The sequence below is a fragment of the Carassius gibelio genome, chromosome A19 (genome assembly GCF_023724105.1).
Source record: "Carassius gibelio isolate Cgi1373 ecotype wild population from Czech Republic chromosome A19, carGib1.2-hapl.c, whole genome shotgun sequence".
NCBI lineage: Eukaryota > Metazoa > Chordata > Actinopteri > Cypriniformes > Cyprinidae > Carassius > Carassius gibelio.
The window spans coordinates 16,517,729-16,539,277 of NC_068389.1; the positions used below are offsets into that span (position 1 = coordinate 16,517,729).

The 21,549-nt window shown below is 36.8% G+C and overlaps 1 protein-coding gene across 3 annotated transcripts in view; it reads right to left on the bottom strand.

Moving 5' to 3' along the window:
• calcr (calcitonin receptor) overlaps positions 1 to 21,549 on the bottom strand; it is a 46,664-nt gene that overhangs the window by 13,519 nt on the left and 11,596 nt on the right. The window contains exons 2-10 of one of the 3 annotated variants that reach the window (XM_052532473.1): positions 21,374 to 21,448; positions 9,340 to 9,405; positions 7,161 to 7,323; positions 6,333 to 6,440; positions 5,468 to 5,571; positions 4,345 to 4,513; positions 4,112 to 4,222; positions 3,698 to 3,810; positions 2,849 to 2,940 (exon numbers count right to left, since the gene is read on the bottom strand). In XM_052532473.1, coding sequence (XP_052388433.1) covers positions 2,849 to 2,940; positions 3,698 to 3,810; positions 4,112 to 4,222; positions 4,345 to 4,513; positions 5,468 to 5,571; positions 6,333 to 6,440; positions 7,161 to 7,323; positions 9,340 to 9,384 — 905 coding nt within the window. In that variant the 5' untranslated portion in view covers positions 9,385 to 9,405; positions 21,374 to 21,448. Of the gene's footprint in view, positions 1 to 2,848; positions 2,941 to 3,697; positions 3,811 to 4,111; positions 4,223 to 4,344; positions 4,514 to 5,467; positions 5,572 to 6,332; positions 6,441 to 7,160; positions 7,324 to 9,339; positions 9,406 to 21,340; positions 21,449 to 21,549 lie in introns of all 3 variants that reach the window. The other 2 variants (XM_052532471.1, XM_052532474.1) reach the window with 2 other exon arrangements.

A 21,549-nucleotide genomic window follows, 5' to 3' on the forward strand; every position in this document is an offset into this window, starting at 1 on the left:
GTTGTTGGTCACGAGTTGTTAAGGCAAATTTGGGATGTAAAACAAGCTGACATCTGCATCAGATATCTCTGTCAACATACACAACGTTTGTTCGACAACAAGTTTGTCTATACTTTGCTGTCTAAAAATAATGATAAAATATCCTACAAATGGCATCACCATCACCGAATTAAGAAAGTCATGCTACTCACATGAATTCATTCAATTGAACCTTATTAATTGGAGTGCAAAGCTGCTCCTGGAGCACTACAAGGATGGGAATGGGAAAGCTGGCCTCATTTTCCAAACTATTTCCCATATTCCTAACCAAAAAATGTCTGGCATTATTCAGCGGCATAAATTAAAGCTTTGTGCAGCTGTATGCTGACACGTACCTCTCCTAGCACCACATCTGGACCCAGTAAGACAACATTAAGACTTTGACATCTCATAAGATCGGCCTGTTAATGTCACCATCACATGTAAAAACAAGTTGCTATGTTACACTTCCACATATTGTACTAAAGCAGATAAACACAATTTGTATTGAATGTGATGCACTCTATAAGACACAATAAAAAGATTTTTCTGCGAATAGTGTCTCGTTAATCCTTCAAGAAATGTATCAGACCCCCTTAGATAAAAATAGAAAAAAAATAACATGCATACAAAATGTTTAAATATTGCTTTCTCTCTTTTTTTCCAGAAATGATATTATCTTTGATTTACATTTTCAGAGAGATGAAACATTGTATGCCATAATCAATATTGCTCAGTTAATTAAATTCACAAAAAAAAAAAAAATGTTTCATTCATCCTTCGTGCAAGTTCTTTATGTTTCATTAGCTCAAGTTAAAAAAATATAGATGTGAATCATTACCCTACATTTTATAATTGGATGAATGAAACTTTTTTTCAGTGTTACTTACAAATATTGAATTAAATTAGTGTTCTATGTGTGTTTTTTTTAAGTAAAACAACACAAAATTTATTTTACATTGCACTAATATTGAAATAAGGTCTTAACATAAATTTGCTTTAAATACTCCGGATAATAATCTCACAATCTTTCTACTATAGCTTAGTGTCCTGAAAAAAGTCAGCTACAAGATTGTAAGTTTGCACGCTGGAAACAACTGTCATTCTATGTGACATATAACCCAAAGTTTATGTGCCGTCTAATGTACAGTATATAAGACTCTTTGGCTCCTACATTTAATTACCCATGAAATTAAGTTTACCCTAGGGGATACAGACATACGGAAACCAAGTCAGCATGAAATGACACATAAAACCTGACAAATAATACTTGTCATTTGGCTCAGTCAGTGCTTAGTGCAGCCCTGCCAGAAAAATGGACACCAAGGATTTACACTCAATAAAATACACAATGATGAGAAACTAGCATTTTTGCGATGCCAGAGCTAAAGGACCTTTCTCTTTCAGTCTGTATGTAATTCAAAAAGTTGGGTCCTATCAAAAGTTCATTTGTTAATGACAGAAGCATCTTTAAATCATTTAAACGTCCATAAAAACATGCACAGTCTTTGAAGTGGATTACCTACAATGAAATGCATGTTCTGTAAGGTTTTTATCTCAAGCACCAAATCAGTAATCTTCAATTTATGACTGACAAAAATAAAAATATACTTATGTGAATGGAAAATTAGCATTTTCATCTACTGCTGTACCTTTACATAGACAGATATAAGATAAGACTACAGATAGAACATATTAAAGTTTGAGGGGAAAATCTAAAACTATCTTGATATTTTATCTTTATTTTGATATTTTATTTTATCAACCAACTTTATGAGATGTATGTTTTTAAATAGTACTGAAAGCGTTCCCATTTATGCTGGAAAATTGTTAGATGCTTTTCTTTCACAATCCAGTCGAACCCAACCAATAAAACCTGTTTGTAAAGAAACTGAAGTTCATTCTCCTATTTAAAGATGAACTTTCAAACTATTAAAACTGGTTCCCCAGTAGAATATCCATGCTTTTTGCCCCGTAAATTTTTCTTTTGAGGAAAAGAACTAACTTAGAAGTAAATGCTTTTTAGATTCATAAAAGGATTTTTGCTTGTTCAGTAATAAAGATTATGCATAAATTATTTGAATGATTTACAGCTAGGGCAATCATGGATAAATTGTTAGCAAAAAGTTTTTCATCTGTATAAAATTATAGGCTTCCAAAAACTTTTTTTTTTTTTTCACCAAAACTATTTTGACATTGAAATAATTCCATTTGGGTTTCAGTGTGTACACAAACATGAATTACATTTCAATGTATGATTTGCAGTTCAGTCAAATAAGAGGGTTGGTTTAGAAGCTGATGCATTTGCAAGGCACTGTATATGGTAATTCAGTCAATAAGCATAGAGAAAAGTTTTTCTGACTTTGTGGAAGAAATAGCCTGATCCGCAGTTGTATATAATTCAGAGGTTAATGCATTTAACTTCAGGGTTCAGACAACATTTCCGTGTGGCCATGCTTATAGTAATACCGATCCATCTTTTCTATTTGGTTTGAATTGGCCACCGTGATAAATGGGGTAACCGAGAGCCTCTTGGTAAATCTCTCTTTGAACAGCTTAAACGACAACTCCGTCAATTAAATAAATCTCTCAGACGCCACTGTAGCAATCTAAAGTACCTCTACACCATCATCGTCAACTGCTCTGACAAATGACAAACTGTTTGAGAGCAGACAACACACAGCCCTGCCAAAAACAAGTAAACAACCTGAGCAACCTATCATCAAGAGGCTTATTGATCGCTATGAAGTAATTGCAACTATGCAGCAGATATTTCAAGACAAGTCGTATGGGTGGAGACAGTCAAGGAGAGATGTACCTGTAAACTCACCTGAAATAAAAGAAAATGGACAGCGAAATGAGAAGGGACACTATAGAAAGAGCATGGCCCACAATCGCCATGTAATACAAAATATACGCCATCTGAAATGAGAAAAATAATGTTAAAGTTAATCTCCGAGACTTCTTACCACATTCTCCTGAGATTAACTTCACTGTTTTCCTTTTTTTGGGTTCAAGAGACTTTTGAAATTCACCTTTTATATTCAGATGTATTCTTGCAATTCATCATTCAGTACTTTTATATTAAGAATAGTGACTCGTAGTATTAAAAAAGGTTCTAAAATAGCATAAAAGGTCAAAATAGTTTAAATACAGAACGTACACCAGTTAAAGAATCATATCATATAGAAATTCATTCGTCTCTGATTATTCATACATGGTGTTTAAAATGCATTATCACATTAATATTCTGTTTATAATCAGTTCTGACAAGATTAGAAAAAGTATCAACCTGTATTTCCTCAATCATTTTTCAAGGTATTAAACATAACATGATAAAAGATTATAAAAGGCATATTTTTCAAAAGTGTGTTATTCAACAGCAAATTTCAAGCAGCAAGGATGAAACCCCAAAGTAGTAAGAAGGCTTAAAAGTAGCATATCTCAGTTTGAAAGTGCAGTCTCAATTTGTTGTGCCTTTTTTATGAACCCTAGTTGATTTCATCTGGTCTGATAGAGTGAAGTGCACAGACTTAATTAGAGCTTGTCTGAGCTGACATTTTCCCTTCTCTTCCTCTCTCTATTCCATTTTTTCATAGTATCTTACCATTTAATTCAGAGATATTCATGACACAAAATGTTCATTTTAAGACAGGTGCAGAATTTAAAGACGACCTACCTTGAGCTTGTCCTTGGTGTGAGCAATGCAGAGGGTGTAGTTGGACCATGTCCTGTTTGTCTCAGGGTGCCTGAACCAGTTTCCTGTCTCATCACAATACTTGGTGACCTTTTCTAAATAAACAAGGATAAAGATGTGAGAATAAGAGCCTTTATAAAAAATTTATAACTTCACACTTTAGCTTAAAATAACCCTGGTAACAATAAGACTTTAACATTACTTTCGAAATGCTTTAGTACACTTTTCAAAAACGAATCGGTGTTTTAAGTGCAAGTCAGGTTTTAAAGTATCCTTCAAAAACCCTTTGAGAATCCTTGAATAATTGGGGTGGTGTACAGTGGTTCTAAACTGGTTCTGCTTCAGGATACAGACCTATAATTGTAAAAACTTTAATAACAAATGAATGAACTGTACCAGTGGAGTCAAAGTCAGGGAAATAATTGGGGCAGTTTTGTGATGTGTACGTTCCTGCTGGTGTGTCGTCCCAGCATAGCCATCCATCCCATGTGCGGTTGCAGTATGGACCTAAAAGACAAGCACACAAACATTCAGGGCCAATTCCACCATGCAACTGCTCTTTACACTCTACACTATGAGTTTCTGATGATTCAATCTAAAACCTCTTCTGAGGCTCTCTGTTTCCACACCTGATTTGTTATATGGCTGGTCTCTGTTCATTTTCTCAAAGCATTTATATTGACCATTGATGATCTTCTTCCTCTCCTCCACTTTCTGAGTCACTACGGGGCTGACCTGACTCTCAGCGGTAGGATCCATCTCCGTCTCGGTCTCTAAAAAGCCATGAACTGGTAACGTCTGAAAAAGAAGTCTTTTTTTTAATATAGACATAAAAGAAGTATCTAAATATAGGCCTATAGGTTAATTGGGGGTCTAGTGCCAAAGTATCTGCCTTATCTGTCGTTTCTCTTTCTGTTTGCTGAGAGTCTATGGCAGTCCAATAAATCGTATTTAAAGAAATACATATTCCCATATATGTGCGTATATACTGCATGAGAAAATATATGTTCGTATATACTGCATGAGAAAATATATGTTCGTATATACTGCATGAGAAAATATATGTTCAATATATTTCTATACACATACAGTACCATATCTTATCACATGTACTTCTGTATATTATAAAGTGTATTACTGAATATAAAATTACATGCATTGCTATATACAAGTAAATATATTGCAACTCCTTATGTATTATTCAATATATTGTAATATAGTTAGACAATATATAAGGATATTTTCTATGTGTAAGGGAAGGCTTTATTTATATGACCAAATCAATATTCTATTACAATAAAATGTAACTGATTCCTTTAATGGCAAATCTAAATCTTTAGCAGCCTTTACTCCCATGATCCTTCAGAAACCATTCTAATATACTAATTCTGTATAGCCTGTATTACATTTTTTTTATATCTATTTTCATATCTGATTAGGTTCTTTGATAATGTTCTAATATGAAGGCCTATGTAGCAATGTAACTTGAGTGATGTCCCTGTTGCACGGGTCGTCTCATAAGCCGCGGACCCTGCGGGTTGGAAAAAAACACGACCCGTGCATCACTAATCTGCGCAACTCTGCATGTTGACATAATGCTCGAATTCCTTGGCACAATATCAGTTTGGTGACTGCACTTCCTACTGATTCAACGTTATAAGCAAATGTATTTGTTTGTTCTTAGGGCAATTTAACCCAATTTTAGGGTCGTGACCAAACACATCTATAGCTCATTAGTATGCTATATTTTACCTTTATTTTCTCCTTTGAGAATGTGAGACAGTGGGACCAGGTCTTATTGATGGACGAACTGTGTACCCAGTTGCCAGATTCATCACAGTATTTGGTTACTTTTTCTGCAGAGAAAAAGAGGTTTAGTGGAATGACTTAAGCTTAAATTTTCAAGTCATTATCTCCAGCCTTTGGCCTCTGGAATTACCCAATCTGTGTATCAGAACAAACACAGTGGGCTGAGTCTCAGACAGAGAGATCTCTATAAGCGAACAGCAAAGAATATCAATATTATGATATACTTACATTTCATTTACCTGATGCTTTTATCCAAAGCGACTTACAATTGCTATATATGTCAGAGGTCGCACACCTCTGGAGCAACTAGAGGTTAAGTGTCTTGCTCAGGGACACATTGGTATCTCACAGTGAATTCGAACCCTGGTCTCTCTCACCAAAGCCATGTATCTTATCCACTGCGCCAACACCACCCCATATACTTAGCTCAGCATTGCTGTGTTCACAGCTTCATTCATTTTACTAACATTTAGAATCGGGGGGAGAAAAAATTCATACATGTTGGATACTTTGTCCTGTACCAAAGATCCTTTCCTCGTAGAACAATACTTCCTGTCTACTAATAAATAATTTTTGCGCTTCTAAATAAAAGCTCGTATGAATGTTTCTGTTCAGTCTGAGACAGTGATTTTATCATCTCTGTTTCATTACAGTAGCTTGCTGCTCGTGCTTTGGAATCCATTCTTTAGAGCATCATCTTTTTTTGTTTCATAATAGACAGACCGATGGCATGTAAAAGATGTCATGTCTGCTGTGGCATTTGGTAGCGCTTTGGTCTGGATTGACAATCCAGATGTGATCGTCTTACCCAAGGGGTCAAAGCTGGGGTAGTCTGGGCAGTTCTGTGAAGCGAAGGTTCCAGCTGGGGTTTCATCCCAACAGAGCAAGCCATCCCAGAATCTGCTGCAGAACGAACCTATAAAAGTTTAATAGACATCTTAAAATGGTCATTTTATGAGGAAATGAATGTTCCTTGATCTTTTGAGATACAAGAGTTCATTGTAGAGTGGAAACATATTAGTTGTTAAAAAAACTAGTTCCTTTTTGCCGGTGATTATTTTATTCTGATACTGTCACATTTCAACACATATAGTTTTGTGACCCTGTCACTAAATGATAAAGGTTTTGTAAAGAGGTCGTTGTTGAAACATGGGGTAGTTTAAACGTATATTGGGCTCAACAACAAACTAATAGCTGTGAATATTTCCAAACATAGTGCTGTGAGACACTATGTATATATATTTTAATTTCTAAGGATCAGAAATCTGCCCATCTTTCCATTGGTAGATCAAGTAGCTAGTCCCGCCCCAAGCTCACACCATTAGTTGAGTCAGTGGTGCATTGTGGGCCGCTCAAACAGACTAACATTGAAAGTGTCACAGAAGCACAGTGTTTACAATCAATCAATGAATTATCTCTGCACATTAAACCGAGATAAGAGAAAGTACTTTAACATTTAAAAAGCCAGACATACATCCGCTTTCAAGATAAACCTTTATTGTTTCTTTGATCACCTTGTGATAGCTTTCAGCCATTTAATGTTCCACTAACAGCCGTGGCACTTAACAAGATTATGAAAAGAGTAAAAGCATCATTGTCTCTCTTTCAGTTGAAAATGAATTGAAAATAAAACTACCTGTTTTATTATGGGATCCATCTCGACCCAGAAGCTCCAGACATTTGTACTGAGACTGAGTCATGATCAGTCTCTCTCCCTCCATTGCCATCATAACAGGAGTAAAGGATAAGTCAGCGGTGGGCTCTGCTTTCGTCTCTGTTGTTCCGGTCTTTGTTACACTCTGCAAAGAGAGATGAGCTTGAACACAGCAGCAGGGTTGGGCGAAATCCAGTTTTTAAGAACTGGCTCCCTTTCAATTTATGAGTTGGAATTTTAATTGTATTGCCCAGATTCAAATTTAAATGGGAATGACAGGCAGAGGACGTTCCTCAACTGCTATTCAAAAATATTCAGCATAGTCACACACAGGTTTTGGAACAAAATACAAATAATTACTTGACTACTTTTTGATTAAATATAGATAGATGCATACATGTTTTCATTGATATGTAGAAAACAATTTAGAATTATTATTTGATTAAAATGTAATTAATTTCTTATTAGCATCCTATGAAATGTCTTCTTCAATATTGGTAAACTAATTTAAGTCATTTAATTCATGAAATGTTTCTAGAAATAATCCATATGTTGTGTATGATAACATTGTATGTATGATAACGTTTATGGGTATTTCAATTTATATATATATATATATATATATATTTCCTAAATTCTCTTTCTTTCCCTTCCCTGTTTGTTACCTCAATAATTCAATTTCAGGAATAAGACTGGGGTTTAAAAGCCATTCTCCATTCATTTCTGAATGGCACACAACCACAGCAAAAACACCATAAACACACCGCAGTCCTTTTTTCCCCCTTGCGACCTCACATGCATTACTTCTTGATTCTGAGGACATTTTTAAAAAGCATGATTTCACACATAAGAACTCACACATACATTTCTCTGCTCATATCAGTATTATGAAGATAAGAAAATATATTTTCAGCCATTGGAGCTTTTCTAGCAAAGAGTTACAGGGATAAAGCTTTACCCACAAAGAAGGGGTTGTTATCAAAATTCAAAGGCATCTCTAACCATTGTGCGGCTGGTATGAGTCATCTTATGGTTCAATAGGAAGTCAAAGAGCCAATTCGAAAGAACTTTACTTTTTGCCCCTTTTAGACACCTCACAGTAATGAATTCTAAATTCATTTACGACTGAATCTTTGATGTCTTTGTGCAAAGATATTAATTTTGGCAGATCCTCTCAAGCCCACATTTCCGTTTATGCCCTCAAACATATTGAGAAAATTCTGTGGCAGCTTCTTCAGTGTTGTGTGTCTGTCTTACCTGCACACAATAATGCATTAACACCAAATTCATCTGTAAGGTCTCTGATGTCCCATGTAGCAGTTTAGCAGCCGTACATATGATGTCACTCCAAACTTTGAAGCAAATGACGTCATACATACGACCACCAGGCCACCACCCAAGTCAGGAAAACCATTTGTCCATCAATAGAAACTGAATGTCAAGAATAGATAATATCATGTTTCAGGAACTTTTAACTTTAAGTCCTATAGAAAAAAAAAAGTATGTTACTTTAATTTATCAAACTTTTTAGACTCGTATTTACACTATTTATACATAAATACCAATCCACACGCTTGCTCTCAGTTTGTGTTGTTTATGCTAGCATTAATTAAATGCCCATTCTACATTTAAATGCATTGAGCTATTCTGAAAGCTCATTACTATTTCACTAAGTTAGATATATATGCAGTCAAGGGAAAGTAGCCTCAAGGTAAAAAACAAAAAAGAGAGTACTTAGACATATTAATGTACACATACAATTAGCGAAGTATGCTATTGGCTTGTTTGTGACTACAGTTGCGGTTTTAAAATAGTTCTTATGTACTACATGCAGAGGGCTTCATATGCTCCCATTTCATCATTCTGACACAGAGCCAGCTGCTCTGATACCAGCATTGATGGAACTGTGCGGAGCCACCATTTCATGCCACAGGAGTTCTATGGGTTTTCAGGCCACCTCCGCTTGTAATTACCAAACTGGAGCAATTAGTGAGTAATGGATTTTTTTTTACTGGACAGTTTTGAGGTGGGGGTGGGGTAATCAGCAGATAAATCATCTAATGACAGTTTATGGGGAAAAAACCTTTAGTTGCCACAAGTATGTAAAACAAATATGCATTAAGTTGAATAAACAATTAATGCGATTTTACATTCCACTCACCAAGATAAATGATGTCAAAAGCCATAGGGTCTCTTGCCAACCCATGCTCTCAGATCCTTACTTTATCTGTGAACACAAAAAAAAAAAAAAAAAAAAAACATTAAAAAAATTGTCAATTTGTCAAAAAATGCAACAGACTCAGAATTCGAAGATTATCTAAAAAATTGTATTAAGAAATAAATGCTGGCCATAAATATTTCTCACAGGACATTAAACTGTAAATATCAATATCTATTTATCAATGTTGATTAATTTGGAGGGGGCTGTGAATATAAGACGACATGCAATTCTAGACTGAAAGAAAGCTAATAGGTATAATAAATCAACTAACAATAATTGTCCACTTTAGTAGAGAATTCCATTATCCTTGATTTAGTAGACACTTTATATATCTTTGATTTTAATTACTGGTAATACTTTATTTTGATTGTCATTTTTGAATACTAAGTCACATTATTAGGAGACTTTCTGCTTAATGTCTGCTAACTCTTGTGATGGTTTCCCAACAGACATTCTACTGACTATAAGTAACTTTGCAAGTACGTCAGCTTATTCTAACCCTAACCCTACCAGTCTAGTAATACTCTACTACCACTCTAATGAGAGTTTTTAGACATGTAGGTGCAACGTTACTGACAGTCAACACAATGTGTTAAATGCACCAAAATAAAGTGAAACCCAATCACTTAATGTACATACATTACTGAGGGTAAATCATTTTTACAGTTTGACTTAAATCATATTATTTTGTAGTTCTTTATAACATTACTAGGACTGGACCAGAATATTCAATTATTTGAATAATTATTCGGTGTGTTGGCATTAGATTTTCAATTTTTAGATTTGAATATTCTTTTTTTTTTTTTTTTTCATCTGGCATGAGTGAATCATGAATCAGTTCATCTGGAAGAGAAGACAAAAATGCCGAAGACCTCCGCTTTGTGGGAGCACTTTAAATTGAGTGAGGACAAGACAAAGGCAGTGTGCCAAATATGCGATTTGAAACTGGCCTACCACAACAGCAAATAAAGTTTGAAAAAAGCTTAAAAGAGTTCTGTAAGTAGCACGCCTCTAGTATACTGTTGGTGTAAAATAACGAGCTGCTTTTATCCGCCATGTTAATCAGTAATTTTACACATGATAAAAATGTGTACTTCATTTGCTTGGAAAATACTTGCAAATACAGCTGTCATAAAAAGAATCTAGCCCAACCTAATAATAATTTGTCTATATTAAAAGTATTGCTCTTAAAAGACCTGTGTGTTTTGTATCACTAGTGCAGTATCCGTTCTCGGAGCATCAGGGTTCACGGGTTCCCTGCCCGTGTGAGGCGCCATTTTAGGCTTGCGCTGTTCTGTAGTTTACTAAAAGTTTATTTATTCTAAACGTGTTGCATGTCCATATTGCACAAAAATGCGACACTGCACTCCCTATGACTGATTACTTAGTTACCAAAGTAAAAACATAAATCACACCCCATAGACACACAGAGATTCCTGCCTTTATCACAACGTGTCTACACCGGATGCGACAGATGTCAAGTGGCACCGCAACAGCCAATGTCTGTCTGCACTGGACGTGACAAAGCGACCGTTGAAAATCATTTGAAATTTGTGTCAGTACATCATTAATAGAATGCAGCAGCAGTTTACTGTCGGGAATTTGTGGTGGCAAATCCGGTGTAGACACGGTGTTGAAAGAAGAATATGTTCAGCCCCTTCCCTCCAAATATTTTGTGTTGATTACTACCAAAGCTTCAAAGCTTAAAAAATGGTATTACCATTACTAAACATTACCAGCCATTGTGAGTAATTCAGTTTGATTTACATGCCAAAGTCATTTTATCCTCTTATTTGGCTCTTGGCAACTGTTATTTTGGACCCTGGGTATGATATATCAAAGCTAGACTCTGGCTGCTAACCTACAGCACTGGAATATCAAAACTTCTTTTCTTAGCCCAGTGTCATGTAATATTGTAATAAGTTGTAGGTCAGTCTCTGCCAACATACCAACAACAATATGCTATCCCATGCTAACAGTTTAACAACTGTATTCTCTACTTTGTCAGCACTTTATCAACAGAAAATGCTATCGCAATAAAGTAGAGGGGTGGGGAAGAGAAAAACACATTAGAGATATTAGATAATTTTACTGTCACTGTGACGCATGTTATGTGTCTCCAGTTCAGTAGCTAAGATCATAATAAGCATTCCCTTCCGCTTCTTTTCTCATGCAATTCAAAACTTGCTTGCTCTACTGTGTAACTAGGTTTCAGAATGTTTTCTCTCAACACCTCTCTTCAGATCACAGTGGGGGTATTTCTCTGATAGACAAACAGACAGATACCAGGAATAGCTACTGCTATCTCTGGATCCACTCAACTGTGTTGACATTAGCTCAGATTAACAGCAGCCAAGTCTCCACAGACTGCCCTGGTATACATGTAGTTTAAGTGCTGATTTATTGGGATGTGGAGTGTGATTACCGCCTCAGGCCTCTTACTATGTTCTGTCACAACACATATCACATTCATAGAAGAAAAGTTTCCTTATTTAGTTGTTAAAAAGCAGCATGCAGGCAGGGCTGGACTGGGGCTAAAATTTGGCCCTGGCCAAATCCAGCCCATTTAACCCACGAGTTCAAACGTGAATTTTTTTCTGGGGATAGGGCCTTAAAATGGCATACATAAATTAATAAATAAGGAGAGAAACAAATAAAAATAGGTATTATTTAATGAACTGTGAATATAGTTAACAGACTTAATATTGCATTTTTGTTACAAATAAATGCACTTGACAGTAAAGCACTGATCTGAGCTAGGATATTGTAAATTTAGTGCTATTAAATTCTCTCTTCTGTGAAAGAAATTTTGAAGAATGTTGGTAACCAAACCATTGACTTCTTTTATATACATAAAACAATAATTAGTTTCAAATGTTACACAGAATGAAAGTGATACAGATTTGGAATGACAGTAACATTGTTTAAGACTTAAGAGTAACTGAGAAGGCCTATTTATAATTCATCAAGCTCTAAGTGAATTAACAGTTTACTTAAATAAAAATTCATTAGAATGATTAAAAAGTTCACATGATATTTTAAAGTGTCCTTTTATTGTGTCCCCTACAACAGGTTTAAATCCATCTAAGGTCAGAAAACATTGTAATTTTCTCAGAATACATTTAATATTAGAATAATTTTTCAATGATTTCGAAACGATTAGTTCGAAGCAATTCTGAGCTTAAGGTCTATAAACTCCTCCCTTCCATAAGCATACTCTGCTCTGAATGGTCAGCTGGCCAAGTCTGTTGTGATTGGTCTTTCCGTATACAATGCGTGTCTGAAACGAAATATCCATTACCATAATAAATATTTTGCTCCGGAGGGTTACTTGTAAACAAAGATGCTATAAGTTTACAAAAATGGCATCAATATAACCTTATCAATTCGAGCCCTAGTCCAATGATACCGATGCTCAACTGGAAACTCCATCGCTAGCACGACTTGATTAGGACGTTTCTCAGTGATAAGTTTAAACTTTGTATGTGGTACTTTACATGATGTGACAGCAGCTTTATTGCATTCATTATTAATAGTATTGACTATTTGAGGTGTATGTGTGGGAACTATGTAAGAATGCACAGTGAGGCTGAAAACATCTCAACATTATGTAAACACACTAACGGAGGGTCAGAATGTTTGTATTTCATGGGCAGGCGGGGATAATGCAAAAGTATTGCCTTGGGACATATATAGGTAACAGGCAGAAGCTTCGAAAATATGACGATTCATGAAGGCAGTTCAGAGTCAGCTATTTCTTTTGAGAGACAATATATTTATTTATCATGCTTTTTTTTTATTAACAACTTTGCAGTTTATATTGAAGGATAGCTACATTACAAACTGCAAAAAAATATATATTTTTTGAAAACTTATATTACCTGCTCTTTAATAAGATCATAGTCACAGTAAAAATGTTATCAAGTTTAATCGGATAGCACCGTTTCATCACACCTTTTGCAGTAACTGATGTGCTGCAATTTAAAAACAGCACCATACAGGGGAGGGGGGAGATCTCCTTTGCATATCAACCAACTACTCGACTGGAGTACCGATGAAACATCCTACCTATCAGATTGTCCTAAAAAAAATACTCAATGTTTTAAGGGGAAGTTTAGGGTAAGGGTAGGTTTAGGGTAGGGGTAGGTATGGACATTTAAAAAAAGCCTCAAACCACATGAATAAGTTGCTGGTAGCACAATCTGATAAGTAGCATTTTTCGATTTCGATTTGTGATACCTATCTTTTTGATGGGAGGTAGTACAATCTGAGCGGATAACACAAATCGTCAGAACACTCGCCCACCAAGAAAGTCCCGGTTTTCCCTATGTCCAATACATGCATGTATGCATGCAATTAATAGGCCTGTCCAAATTAACACATTAAATAAACCATCCTTGTGAGGGCATTTGGTAGCACATGCACTTATACAGCCCACAAGTATCTACTGTAGAAGACCATGAATTTCTCAGTAAATGGGGTAAGACGTTGTTTACAGGTCATTTATTTTTAAACCAAACCCAGATGGGACATTTAACAAGAGCAATTTGCATTCTTTATATTGTGAAATTCAGTTATTACTGAAGCTATTTCCTGTGAGGAATGCAGGTTTGTTAATGTGTGAGACTAGTCCCTATTGCATAAATCTGTTTCCTTCCAGCTTCAATATAAAGATATGCAGATGTATTTCAGCTTTGAGTGTCATCCACATAGTCTGCAGAGCCCAATAATGGCACATTATGTAGCTTTCTCTTCTTAAAAGAAATGAAATAGCCCTATTCTGATGTGACAAAATGCCCAGAAAAAATGAATTATGAACACGTCTCCATCAGTGAATACTGTCTAGTTGGCGAATAAAAGAGGTGGAAAGTGGAAAGATAGAGCGCATAGTTCTGTTCAGCATGCCAGATGGCTGTGGTCAGTGGCACCAGGGAAAGAGGAAGAAATCAGGCTTGCTTAATCCTTGTTTCCCAGAGTGCAGGAGGTCGGGTGTTTTTTAAATGCCTGCCAGTATCTGTATGGAACTTAGCCAAGATAGGAAAAGGACACAGAGGCTGAGAATGGATCCCAATCTCTTCATGTCCATATAAGTTCTGGTTATTAGCCAAGGTAATTAATGTTCTTCTGTGAGGATGAATTAAAGCTTTTCTTCATTAAAGCTCATCACGTTTGCCAATAGGCTGGTTATTCTCTAAGGAAGCACCAGACTGAAGACTCAAACGCTACTTTGGAAGTAACTATCTGGAATAAAAAAATTGACTCTGAATTCGTAACCAAGGCTAGACATTATTTATGAATGTTTTTTTTTCAGAATGAAAGATCCAAGATCACTTATTATTTATTATTTACTTATTATTCCCTGAAATGCTTTCAGAAATATTAATAATGTTTTTTAGTTTGTTTTTAATCCTTTGGTGACTGCAAAACTCAAATCTTCTGTGACCACTTCCTCAAAGCTCCATGAGGTTTAGTGAGGATTGATATGGGATTAACCAATTATTTTTACATAATCTCTCATACTTCATTCTAATTGAGGGTTTCTGCATTGAAATCTTTTTGTATAATGACCACGATACTTTACATTTAACCCTTTCCTTTGGCAAACGCTGTAGTGTACTAGTTTCAGGTCTCAAGTTTTTCTTTTTACAATATACTAGTTTGCATGTAAATATGCTTATATACTTATTGAGTAATGTTAAACAATACATGAGGAAAATTCTGTACTTTACAAACTCATTTCATTAGCATCTTTGCACACTAAACAAATTAGTGTTGGATTTACTGTAGGCTACGTTAAAACAGTTTTTACTAAGAAATTGCAAAATTTCACAAATAATTACAAAGAAATGGCAAGCAACACATCAAAGACACATAGTATATTTTAGTAGAATGTACTCCAATAATCTGTATTTACAACTTCGAATTTTTTTTTTGTGTATTCAGTGAGTGTATCTCATCCATTGTGACAGCTTTTTTGATCAAAAATCATGCAATGTAATTAAAAGTTAGGCTGAAAAGAAAGCAGAACAAGGCTCCTTTCAACTTCTCTAGGCCCTTCATTGGGATTTTTCCTACAAAAATAGTCCCCCTTTATAAACTAGATAGATTTGGGGAGAAGACAAGTATGATCAACATCAATATCCGTAAGGCGTAAGTGAATTGTGAGCCATTACAGTCAACCATGAAAGAGCACCTTTTATATTTTAGTGCTGTTGTGAAATGCTGTCATGATGCCAGAGCTTTCAAATCCAATGGCATGCAAACCCAAGGCTGTTTATTCCATGTGCTATTAGGCCAGCAATTTTTCACAGCTTTCCTGAGAGCCTCATTTGTGCTCTTAAAATCTGACCTTGTACCATGCATCAGGTCGAAAAAGAGAAAAATATCTAACCTTCTGAAGTACAGATGAAACACAAGCAGGTGAGGGCATCTAGGGTGTTTTGGTATATGAGAGGCACAACATTCTGACTCATTAACCTGGCTAATTCTGTCATTGAGTGAGATTCCCCTGTACGGCAATAAGCCATTAGCTGGCTTTAACAGGCATATTTATATAGGGCCAAAATGGACTGGAGTAATATCAAACAAGAAGGCAGGAAAATGCACTCTGTAAGTGCTCTCTGAATTTAGATATCCATCAATGCTGTGGTACTGCTGCGTACTCTGCTCTTCTCAGATTAGGCTCTAAGGGCTCCAAGCAGTAATGTGAATCAAGTGTAGACACGGGTACACGCAGAGACATCATGCCCATTCAAAGTGAGGGGGCACGTGCCCCTTCAGATCATTGAGCGAAGTGGATTTTAAATGCAGCTTTCAAAAGACAAAAAAATAGAGATCAATATTTTCTATATTTAATACAACCATACCGGTGTGATAAGAACATTCAGTGCATCACATCATCCTCTGATCAATTTAAATATGCGTTCGTTCCCCGGCTGGCACTGAGCCAGATACAAATGGTTTTTAAAGCACTACGCATTATAACCAATCACACACGATGCTGTTGAGCTTATGGATGCAAAGACCAATCAGAAGTGTTCAGGTGAGTCATCACTAAAATGAATTCTTTCTGTACAATAAAAGTTTTATGATTTGTAACCTAACTTACAATGTTTTATTCAGATTAACTGTCAGTGTTAAATTCAAATTAAATGTAAACTAAATTAAACACATTAAATATAAAATGATTTTTCTTTGTCATAAATAAAACCTTTTTACGTTTTTTTTTAAGTTTATTGAAGTATGTTTTACAAGAAAATAAAATTTCAGTCTTTCTACTTCAAAATTTCACATTTGATGTGTTTAAATGCTATTCCATTATAATTACTTGTGACATTTCCGAGTGAAAATTGCAGAAAGTAAAACAATTATCAGTGTAAAGTATGTCTGCAAATTAAATTAAATTCCAATTGTAATAACTGTAGGACTGTCAATCACGTTTTGTTGCTTTGCGGCCGTAAATAATGACAGATGTAGCTTTTGTTTCATCCAGTTGTACTTACTCAGTGCAACTTCTAACATCCAAGTGAAAGACGTGTCCGTCTTCATCTGTCTGCAAAGCAACAAAATGTGTCTTTTCTCTACTCAGATAGATAGATAGATAGATAGATAGATAGATAGATAGATAGATAGATAGATAGATAGATAGATAGATAGATAGATAGATAGATAGATTTTACATTCTATACAGAATAATCAGAGTAACCATTCCAGCGTGAACATTTCTCATCATTCTCTAGCTTTTTCACCTGTAATGTTTGCAGGCAATTCACACCCTGTCAAAGAGATATAACTAAATGGCATGTGATGACATACAATCAACAACATATAAGATAGCCAAGGTATCTTATGACCTTGTCCTGAGCTTCCTCTTAGGATTGAAGACCAGTCCTCTGCGTGCTGCACAATATACCTATTTTACAAGGCAAGATTGATGCCTTCAGTTTCCAATGTGTATATTGATTAGCGATTATTCTGAAAAAGCCATCATCAAACAGACTCTGCGATGTCTGTGCTTCCACAAAATTTAACCTTCAAAGTGCTGCTGTGCGATTTTAATGAAGGGAAGTCATGCACCTCTTCCTAGGCTCAGCCAGCACCTCCTGATTCATGGGTGTTTATATATATATTTATCCTCTCCAAGTCGAGCCCTCTGTTGTGACGAGGTGTGTTAGCACTTAATCCATCTTGGCCATCGAGATTGGAGCCAGCCAAGTGCCACATGTGCTCCAGCTGTTCTTGACACAAACCCAACAGCCGGCATTTACAGACACGGGCCAGGTGTGAAAAGACGACTGGCAGTAAAACTAAACGGGAATAAAATGAAATGGAGAAGGGAGACCGCATGGACTGTTAGCTCTCAAGTGTAAACAGAAATAAACAAAAATGTTTGAACAGTTGTGGTATATAGATGGAATAGAATATAATTTAAAATGAATGCAATAAGATGTAGGGTAGTATTAAGTAAATAAAAGTGGAATTGCATATAATTTTATTAAACAGTAGGGGAGAACATTTAACTGTTCATGACGTAGATTGCCTGGGGGGAGAAGCTTTTCTTAAAAGCCTGGCAGTGCTGCTGTTCGGTGCTCTGTAGCGGTGGCCAGATGGTAAGAGTTAAAAAATGAGATGGCTTGAATGTGAGGGATCCAGAGTGGTTTTCTGAGCCTTTTTCCTCACTCTGAATCCTTTCAGCAGTCTGAACCATCCTCTGTAGTCTTTTAATGTCTGATTTTGTAGCTGAGCCAAACCAAACAGGACGGTTTTCTCCTGAAATCCATTATAATCGTCTCAAGGTTACGAATGTAACCCTGGTTCCTTGAAGGAATGAGATGCTGCGTCGAGCACTTTGGGGAACGTCCCTGATGAGACCGACTCTGAATATCGTGTGCAATCTGTCTAACGGAAGGGCAGAAGGTATCGTTAAGGTTTTAACGGTAATACTACTCTTACCGATACTGCTTAACGGTCCGGTACTTTAGCGGTATTCTTATTAGTACTTTGGGGTGTGTAACTTTGTGTTGTGTCAGGCAGTCGAAAACTTTGCATTTCTCTGTCTGCACATAATGCACTTTTGAAAGATGCTTCGACAGATTGCTTGTGTTTCCGCCCTTACATGTAAAAAAAATTTTTTTTTTGACAACCAGCATTATCTGCATCAACTCTAGTGAAGTATAACCACACTTTGGAACGTTTTGCGGTTTCCGCCATTGTCACTCTTTGTATTAAAAATTTCAGCAATGGATAAATGGATTTGCAGCACTAAAAACTGCTTGCAGTAGCAGTGCTACTAAATTAATTTAAAAATCCTCAACGTTGTTACTGAAAAAGGTGAGGAAGTTACATGACCTGCGGTGCGCTTGCAGCATTCTGAAAAGATGTTTTTAACTCGATGTGTTGTGGATGCGCCTGGAAAAAACGAGCTCGTCGCACACGCGACCGGGTCGCTTCCATTATGAGCGCGCATACCGCACACCTACATTTGGAATAACAAACTTGAGCACGCGTGATATGTGAATTGCCCCTTATGCGTGTGCGTGCGCCGCACTTGTTCTTGTTGTGTGTGTGTGTGTGACTGACAGACCGCCTCCGCAAAGCGCATGACAGATCTCGCAGATCTCACAGACAAACGTCTTAATATGATCGCACATTAGAAATGTTTGGTGAGAGAAAATGTGCACGATAACATTATTAAGCAAAAATACATAGTACACTAATTTTTTCCCCTCCAGTACCGAAAGCAGAACCGAACCAAGGTCATAAAATCGGACAAATGTAGACGGCGTGGACCACCCCGCAGCGTTGCAGATATGCTCGCACTGGACACATTCAATTTAGCTTTTCCTGGTCTGGCTCCCAAAAGGGAGGAAGGCAGAAGGCCTGCAGTACGATCGGTTGTGGTGTAACAGAGGGAACCTTCGGTTCAACAACCACGGTTGAGAGACCGGATTCTATGAGCTATGGGCTATATATATATGATATGTAACCCCGTTGAACTTCGGCGGTGGATGACCGAACTAAATTCAGTAGCCTTTTTCTATTGTACGCAGGACCCAAAGCCATGTGCTGTGGCGCCTGGGGAGCAGTTGGGGGTTTGGTGCCTTGCTCAAGGGTCTCAGCTCAGCCATGGTATTGAAGGTGGAAGAGAGCACTGGTTAAACATTTGGCCCCCACTGACAATGCCGGACAAGAGACCCACAACCTATGGGTTACAAGTCAGACTCTCTAACCATTAGGCCACGACTGCCCCCCAGAAAGGCTTCAGTGTCAGCGGCTCATCATCCACTGACCTTTTTGCTCAGTGGGTTCAAAAAGTATCCAGTGATGTCCTTCAAATAAGCCAACACCAGTCTCTAAAACGACTTCATGACCACAAATGTAAAGGCAACAGGTCTGTAGTTATTAAGTCCTGTGTTTTTAGGTTTCTTTGGAATGGGGATGATGGTGGGGCATTTGAAGCAGACGTCGCACTGCTCCAGTGATCTGTTGAAGATCTGTGAAAAGATGGAGGCCAGCTGGTCAGCACGGGTTTTCAGACAGGCTGGTGAGACATCATTTGGGCCTGGAGCTTTTTTTCTCTTCTGTTTCCTGAAAATCTGATGCACATTATAAGCACTGATCTGAAGTGCAGTAATGGGGAGAGCATGGTTCACTTCCTAGAGGTGTTAATGTTTTTGTAGAGAGATGGTCAGAGTGGGTATGGTAGGTGAGACTGGGAGTTTAAGATCTGCAGTAAAACTCATTCAGGTCTTCAGTTGTTGATTCGCCTCAGGGATGGCGTCTTGTAGTTTGTGATGTCTTTCTGGCATTTCCACACTGAAGCACGATCGTCTTCTGAAAACTGGGTTTCCTAGTTTTTAAAGTAGCTCCTCTTATCCACTTTGATATCATTTGTCAGTGTGTTCCCAGCCTGATTGTACAGGATTATGACCCCATTCCTGTAGGACTCCTCTTTGGCATGATGAAGTTGTCTGTGTTTTGCTGTGAACCATGTTTTGTCATTGTAGTATGTTAAATAAGTCATGGTAGGAATGCACGTATCTTCACAGAAACTGATGTGTGTATATGGCTTATACGGCTGCTCTGCTCTGCTGTTCTGCTTCATTAGTCCATCTTTTTACAGTCCTTATTACAGGTTCAGCTGATTTGAGTTTCTGCCTGTAGGTCGGTATAATATGTACCAGACAGTGATCAGAGAGCCCCAAAGCTGACTGTGGGACAGAGTGTTATGCATCCTTTATTGTGGTGTAACAGTGGACCAGTTTATTACTGTCTCTGCTAGGACATGTAATGTGCTGTCTGTATTTTGGCAGTTCACGTGAGAGATTTGCTTTATTAAAATCGTTAAAATCGTCATTTGGAGGCCCTAGGCAAAATTCATGTTGGACGCCCCACACCCCCAATAAAAAGCACTTGAAACAAATACGATTACTGACCTTTATTTATAAAACATCAATTTAAAAATTTCTATATTTTTACAGAACTGGTTAAAAATTGACATTTTTATGTTTTATGTTTTTTTTTTTAAAGAAACAAAGATTATAGAATACCCAAGACATGTTAATCGTATAGTTTTGAATGGTGGAAAAAACAACCCTCAAAATGGCCACTTAATCACAGGAAGCCCCGCCTTCTGAATGAAAGAGCCAATCGCTAATTGATAAAGTCAGCATGTCACTGCTGCTGCCTTATAAGTCCTGGTTGCTATAGAAACAATCAGCATACTCTTAGGTTCTTACTGATCTAACCTGAAAAAATTAGCTTTTAAAAATGCTATTTGAGCAAAAGTTTTTTTTTTTGACACAGGTGTCGTCAGATTTCTTTGGTGATTTCAAATATGAAATTTAATTGGTAATCTAGTACTTACCCAAACGTTGATCACACTACAAACAATACAAACTAAAATGCTATAAGATACAGAAAAGATGAATTCATTCTTTACCTGGGTCTTCAGTCTGTGATTAGCTCACCTCACCTCTTTTCTGACAAGTCTTCGGGTTCAAGTCATTCCTTAATCACGTGACAGCCCCATACGCTAAACCAATGCAATCTGAGCCGGAAAGAGAATTGATTAGTTCATCTCATGAGTCTTTCGGGTCAAATCATTTCTTAATCACGTGACAGACCCATACGCTAAAACAAATGCAGTCC